The following is a 7,664-nucleotide window of genomic DNA, read 5'->3' as shown; positions in this document are numbered from 1 at the left end:
GGGCGTTACACACCTGGGTTTGGCGTGGCACGCCACTTCTTCCAAAGCTCTAAGACTTCAAGGTGGTACACGCCATCATGGAGAGCCTCAAAAGCGTTGCACGCCACTCTTCTTTTGCTTGGAGGGCATTCCACACCAGTTTTAGGTGTTGCACGTGTAGTTTTGGGCATGTAATTTAAAGTCTTGGGTGTTGTTTTTGTGACTTGAAAGGTAATAGTCATGCGTGGCTCAATTTAAATGTCTATTATAGACATATGCATATCGTTTTAAAGCTCTGGATATTAACTTTCTAACGCCATTAAAATTACCTCATTTGAATCTCTATAATTCAAGTTATACTCACTTAAATATGAAAATGTCAGAATTGACAACATTGGCAAATTATTCTTTAGTTGTAAAAATATAACTTGAATCCACAATAATTCTAAAACAACTCTAAATTTATTATTAGTCATGAAAATTTTATTTAAAATTTCAAAACATAAAAAAATTTAATTTAAATAATAAAATAACTAACAAAACATATATAAAAATATTTAAAGATGCCAAGGCATCAAATATGTTTAAAATATTTCATAAAAATTTAAATAAAAATAAATCATACCTTGATGTATCTAAATAAGAGATGTAATAATTGGGTTACAAATTTAGATTTATAAACTCTTTCACTTTTGTTGGCAAATTATGTGCTTTTATGCTTGGTTTTTATGATCTTGTATTTTTTTTCTTTTATCCAAATTTTATTTTTGAAAAGAATTTCAGCATTAAAATACTTTTTTTAAAACTCTGATCATTGCATTTATTTTACTAAAAATATTAGGTCTCAAAGTCTTTCCATAACCAAATTTAACCAAATTATTTAAAAATAAAAACCTGCCTTACTTTTTCTTTCTTTTAACAATTATCACTATTGCTTCATCTTCTTATGTTCCTTTTTTCTTTTTCCTTCCTTCCTCCTTCCTCTTCCTCATTCTCTTGCTGTTGTTGTTGCTGCTGTTGTTAATTTCTTTTTTTCTTTTTTTTTCTTATCATTTTACATAAATTTTAGTGTACAACACATAAATTTTAGTATACAACACAAAAAAATTTAAAGACCAAATACCCAAAAAATTGACACCCAACCAATAAAATATTCATAACACATAAATTTGTGTAAATAGCACAAAAATCTTGTTGCGTAGTATAGAAATTTTGATGTGTAAGATAAAAATTTTTCAAAAACTACATACTTAAAACATTGACTTACTCAACTAATAAAATACATTCGCAACAAAAATTTGTGCTATGTGCAAAGATTTGTGTGCTATGTGCAAAAATAAGTGTGCTATGCGTAAAAATATTTGTGCTACATCGATTTGTATTATGTGCAAAATTTTATATGTTATGCTTTAAAAATTTGTGTGTTATATCAATAAATTTTTGTGTTCTTCAACAAAAATTTGTGTAATACAAAAATACAAAAAAATAATAGTAATATATACACGCTTTTTTTTTTTGCTGGACTTTGTACCAACTTAGTTAAATTTGGCTAAAAAAGATTTGTACATGTAACATCAGTCAAAATTAAATATAATGTAGATATAATAGTAATGTCAATGATTTAAATAGTTGAAAAAAATAATCAAATGACATGACAATTACACTCTATCATTATGATTTGGAGATTATACATTTAAAACCTTTCACCTACATTTTTTTGGGATAGAATTTAAAATGAAGAGAATGTGACAAATAAATTGTTCATACAAATAGTAGTATTGTTCAAAAGTATTTTTGCTTTTTTAAATTTAGGAATTATCGAAACAAAATTATAAAAATTATGTTGGAGATATGATGCTGCCAATATCCTTTTATTTCGAATTTTTAGTGTTTCGAATTGCTATTTTTATGAGTTGTTTGATACTTTGTTGTGACATCATATTTATATGATAATACCTTATATATAATTAATATTGTAATCTTTTCTTTAAAAAAAAATTGTTATTACATTTTCATTAAACTCATAAAGTTGAGTGATGAGGAATTAAGTAGATTGATAAGAAATTATTATTGTAGGTTATTCCTTTGAAGTGTAATGTTTTGAAATTTGAGATAATAAGTAATCGTCAAATCGATTTTTTGGACTTGAGATACTCTTAAACTCAGTTTTTAAAAACAATGCTTTTAGAGAAATAGTCTAAAACAAATTGATATATAAATTTTAAAAATTTGTAAAAAGTATTGTATTTTATTAGACAATAATAAAAATTTATTTGTTTAATTTTTTATAAAAATTTAATATAAAAATTAATTTGTCTAGGAAAATAAAATATAAAAAATTAATTTGCTGATCAAATTTTATTGAAGATTAAAATATGCTATTAAGAGTTCCTTAAAACTGATTTATAGAAACTAAGACAGAATTTATCCTCCTTGTGCACAACAGCAGGAGTGGGCCATAGTAGCATAGATTGGTTTGGTAATGCTTAATTGTATTAGATTCGATTATCCCTCTGGCTCTACCACGCCACCCCCGCACCCCACCAGCTGAGCAGCTGACCTTCACCTTCCCCATCTCCATTCTTATTTTCGAAGCGAAAACCAAAAACTCTGATAACAACTTCCCCAAAATTCCGCAAACCCAAACCCCAGACCCCAGACCCTAGCTAGCCCGTGTTCAAAAAATAAAATGTATTCTGCCACTTTCTCCCGTCGCTTCCTCTTCCACCCCTCCAACACTAACACTAACACCTTCTCGCGTCGCCACATTCTCTTTTCTTCAAATTCCTTCCGAATCCCATTCCTCTGCTTCTTTCGACCCTTGCATCCACTGCGCACAACCACTCGCTACCACCACCACCGCCATCTCTCCGCTTCCCTCGCCTACCACACCAATCTCTCCCTCTCTTGGCTCTCTCCCCCTGACGACGACGAGTTCCGCGGTTGGGCCTTCCTCGAGTATCCGGCCCAGCCCAAGCCTACCAACAAAGGTATGTTTCCTCCACCTCATCGGTACACCACCCAATTCTTAATTATGATTATCAATAAATTGCGACGATGTGTAATTACGCTTGAATTTTTAGTCGCTGTTTGTAATTTTAATAGTTAGGGTTTGATGGGGAAGAAAGTTAAGGTGTGAAATTTGGCGTTGACTTGCCTGTAGGGTTTCCTTCCTATGTGGTAGTAGGCATTGGGACTACGCTTGCTGTTCTTGTTGCTCTGCTTGCTACGCTCTCTCTAACAAGGAAAGGTAAACTCTTGTTATCTGAGTTGTTTGTTCTATTGGTGAGTGATGATTTGGGCAGTGAATTTCAATTTTTGAAGTCTCTGGTTGCGGGTAATGTAGGATTCAAGATTCAATTCAGAGATCCGATGCATGTTTTGCAAGGGAAATGGAGTACTGTCAAGATTCAAGATGATCGAAACAAGACTGCAGAGTTTGAGTCGAATAGTGAGAGCAGTTTGACTACCGAGGCAGCGGAGGAGGCTGTCCCTGCCCCTGTTACTGCCCCTGAAACGGGTACTTCTTCTAAGTATAGTTTGCCTGTCAAAATTACTGCGATGATATTCCTCTTTAATGTGATCTAAGGGCTAAGGCTTTAAGTATATGTCTCGTGTATGGTGTTGTTGATTTCTCCTATAACTAGGAAGCTATTCTGATTGCTATACTAAGATTTTCTATATTGCTTTCATTATTTAGAGTGTGTTTGTTTCAGCTTTTTTTTTCTGACAAAAGATTAGCTTTTTTATTAAAAATATCACTTTTCACATATTTGTATAAATTTATAAAATAATCAACAGTTCCAATAAAATTCAGTTTTCAGTTTTTTTTTTCAATTATAAAAAGTTAAGAGATTTAAAATCACGTTGTGTATGGTGTTACCTATGGTGGTATCTTGAAATGTCCTAATGCTTTGACTCTTATCAGCAACACTGGAAAAGCTTGATCGTATTATAGTCCCAGTTTCTGTGGATGCTACACAAGAAGAAGCATTATTAGTCTTAAAGACTTTGAAGGTTGGTTACTAGAAGCATGATTTTTGTTATGGATCCAAGAGACCAGTGATACTTACTGGAATGTGTTACTTGCCAATACAAGTGCAAGATTACTTCTTTGTTCATGTAAAACCGTTATGGGAACTTGGAAGAACTTGAAGTACTTAATCATTTTAAATTAAACCATCATTAATGGGAACCTGGAGTCCTGGATGCATTTAAAAAATTGTTCAGTTATGCACCAAACCATGTCAGCTAAATATAAATTAAGATCCACAAATATTGTAAAGTTTTATTATTATTACCCTATGAAAATTGTGTTTTGAAAAGGTCAAATTCGACATGAAGTGTAATTAGTTACCTTTTTTAGTTACTAGTATTGAAATCTTGTAAACATTGCAATACTCATTTAAGTATGGTTATTGTTGTACTGATGTCTCTAGTAAATGTATGCTTATAAAGTGATAAAAATCAAGCAAGAATAGAGGCTAATATGCTTATAAAGTGATAAAAATAAAGCAAGAATAGAGGCTAAGGTCCAGGGAAATGCTCATGTAGACAGTATGCGGGCAGGTGCTATAATAATTTGTTATAAATTCATAAATGATAAGATTACACCCTGATTTAGAGTAAGATTTATCATGTGTGTCTATATTTAAATAGTATGAATATTGTGGACTTTGCTAATTTTTGTAGATAATTGATGATGATGTTGAAGCCTGTCAACTATGTACCAGAAGAGAGTTTGCCAGATGGCTAGTTAAATTGAATTCTTCTCTTGAAAGGTTAGCTCCCGAGGCATGCACCGATTTTGAATTCTTCTTTCAAGAAAGATTTATTGCTTAAGCATGGCCTGACATCGATTGAAAGTTATTTCTGTGTCTTTCTAGGAACCCCAAACACAGGATTGCTCCAATTATATCACTTTCTGAGTCCGCAGTTACTGCATTTGATGATGTCAGTGTGGAAGACCCTGATTTTAGATCCATTCAAGGTAAAAACTGGCAGAACATTACTTCATATGGAAGTTATTTTTCTTACCTGCTGCAGAAGTTTGAATTTTTCCTTCTTAATTTGAGGTTAAAGCCTTAGCAGAAGCTGGTGTAGTCCCCAGCAAATTGTATTCAAAGGATAATTCTGGTTCTGGTGGATTAAACAGCAAAGATAACATAAATTTTTGTCCTGATAGGTAAGTATCAATTTGTATGAAATCCATATTATACATTTTATAATAGACAAATTCAATTTTCATTTTTACTGATTCAGATATATGTATGCTGCAGATTCATCTCAAGACAGGATCTAATAGACTGGAAAGCTCAGTTGGAGTATGAATTTTTTTCTGGAGTTACTGATCAGGTAGGCCGTTTTCAAAATAATAGTGTATGGAGTTTTGAATATATTCTGTTTGTCAGCTCTAAAAACCTGACTTGTTTACAGTCCAGATATCAATTAAAAAAGCAGGCTATATGGATGTGAAGGAGATCACTTCACCTGCAGTGTACATGGACATGTTGGCAGGAGATAGTAGTATACTCAGAAAAGTTTTTGGTATAATCCCTCAGGCGTTTTGTATAAGCACTGATGTTAATCTTCTTTTCTCACATCGACTATTACACAAATTTGTCAAGTATATCAGTTTTCCCTACAGTTTTATGTACAGTAAAATACGGTCATTTTATTTCTTTTGAGAATTTGAGCTTAGGAAATTGTGACATGACATCGATCACTAGAAAAGATTCATTATTTCATTTCATTGAAGATCATATTGCAATTTTTTTTTTGTTTACGTAGTTATACTCTTTTAAAAATGTAAATTCTTATGTGTTCTCGTGATGTCAACTGTAGAACAATGTAGAACTGTAGAAAACTAGAAATATAGTAAAAATGAGAGAAACAGCATTCAGCTCAGAATTTTCTATATCCAGCTAATGCTTACTCGCTGTCAATTATTATGGCTATGTAACTGAGTGCTAAAAAATGTGTAATAATCATATGAGAGCTCTATTTTGAACATACTGTTACAGGACAGAGCAAGCGATTTCAGCCAAACAAACCATCATCAAACGCACAAGTAGCAGTGGCTCTGACAAGTGGCAGGATGAAGGAAGCAATTTCTGCTGAATTGTCAAGAATAGAAGCTGAGAATTCTGTCAGGCAAGCTGAAGCAGAAGAGATCAGGTTTGAGCTGCTTAGCCGAGGAGACATACAGAAGTTTTGGGATCAGAAGTATAGTGAGGAGAAAAATCGAGGTGTTGATCTAGAAAGGATTTATCATGATGCAGTTAACACTTTGGAGAAAGAAAAGAGTAACCAAGATAAGATATATGCAGAATATTTGAAAGAAAAGATGGCGATGGATTGTCAGAAGCAGCTGCTACTTAATTTAAAGAAAGAAGTTGATGAGATATCAGAAAGGCTTGCATCAGAGAGAGTCATATATCTCGATGAAAATCAAACTGTACAGAAGTTGCTCAGTGATTTAAAGTCCAAGCATGAAGAAATACTTGACACCAAGTCCACACTGGAAGCTGAGAAAGAAGCTCTTCAGATTCTTAGGTAATTTATGACTTCCGGCTTCCCCTCATACATATTACCCCACTATTGTTGTGTTTAAACTTGTTTATGTTCGAAACTCCTATTTCATTTATGGCTTTTTAAATTACAATCTCAAAACTTGTAAGCTTTGCAAAGCCAGAGAAAGAGAGGTAGGACAGTTGGTAGTGTGCAATCACATTTCTAATTAGTTGTTATAATTTATTTATTTCTAGTGCTATTCAGTTGTTTGGTTTTGGGGCAACATTATTTGAGGTTAAAAATTTTTCGTTTACTTAGCTACATATATTTTGAGTTTAACTTTTTCTTGAACAAAGCGTAAAATTTAGAGTAACGCTGGTGCAGAACTTGCGAAGGGCGATGGTTAGGTTTCTGGCATTAATGTTGCAGCTACCATCTCTTGATGAAACTTAGTTGTTTCTCTTATACATAAAATATAGAACAGAGCATTTTAGAACTTTGATTTGATGCACAAATTAGTTCTGAGTTCTGCTACAATATTCATGGTATAAATTGTGATTTCTATTTTGAGTTGTATGCGGTGATAGTCTGATGAAGAGAGCAAATGTTGCAGATCATGGGTGGAGGATGAGGCAAGAAGAAGCCAAGCTCGCGCAGCTGTTCTTGAAGAGGTGGGAAGAAGATGGAAATGGGATGACCAAGTTTGAATGGGTACATGTCCTGTGAGAGTGTAAATTACTATAATTCTTCTGTTTGCTGAAAGCAGAAATTCATTAGCTTATCAAATTCTAAAGAAAGAACTTTGCACTTTTTGCTGTGTTATCATGTCTGTATAAGTATATCAATATGCAAGTCATTTGCAGGGTTTTAATTGTGGGCCTTTTGTTTTAGGCACGGCCAGTCACTACGGCTTTGTTTGGATATTGAAAAGAAAATAAGAGGAAAGAAAATGAGAAGAGAAAAAATAGAAAGAAAAGTAGAATTATTTGTGTGTTGTTTGGATAAAGAAAAAATAGATGGAAATAAAATAAAGAGAAATTTTTTTTTTCTTTAGATGAAAAGAAATGTGAAAAGAAAGAAAATTATAATGATATAAAATTACATTAATATTTTTATCTATATAAATTATAATTTATTAATAATAAGAGGTAAATGTGTAATTTTATTAATGT

The 7,664-nt window shown here is 32.5% G+C and overlaps 1 protein-coding gene across 2 annotated transcripts; it reads left to right on the top strand.

Annotated features, from left to right (window-relative positions):
* The first annotated feature begins 2,482 nt into the window (after positions 1-2,482).
* On the top strand, positions 2,483-7,366 carry LOC130982892 (uncharacterized). 2 transcript variants are annotated; one of them, XM_057907027.1, is made up of 11 exons: positions 2,483-2,969; positions 3,143-3,229; positions 3,326-3,499; positions 3,908-3,996; positions 4,672-4,760; positions 4,846-4,969; positions 5,055-5,164; positions 5,259-5,334; positions 5,421-5,526; positions 6,003-6,534; positions 7,106-7,366. In XM_057907027.1, exons 1-11 carry the CDS (start codon positions 2,669-2,671, stop codon positions 7,197-7,199), a joined length of 1,782 nt encoding a protein of 593 aa, XP_057763010.1. In that variant the 5' UTR covers positions 2,483-2,668; the 3' UTR covers positions 7,200-7,366. The 2 variants fall into 2 exon arrangements, with proteins under 2 accessions (XP_057763010.1, XP_057763011.1); XM_057907028.1 differs by having other exon boundaries at positions 2,484-2,969; positions 4,866-4,969; positions 5,062-5,164.
* Positions 7,367-7,664: the final 298 nt, after the last annotated feature.

Source organism: Arachis stenosperma, chromosome 5 (assembly GCF_014773155.1).
Source record: "Arachis stenosperma cultivar V10309 chromosome 5, arast.V10309.gnm1.PFL2, whole genome shotgun sequence".
Taxonomy (NCBI): domain Eukaryota; kingdom Viridiplantae; phylum Streptophyta; class Magnoliopsida; order Fabales; family Fabaceae; genus Arachis; species Arachis stenosperma.
Note: the sequence above shows the minus strand (reverse complement) of the source record. Positions and strands in the feature narration are given on the sequence as shown.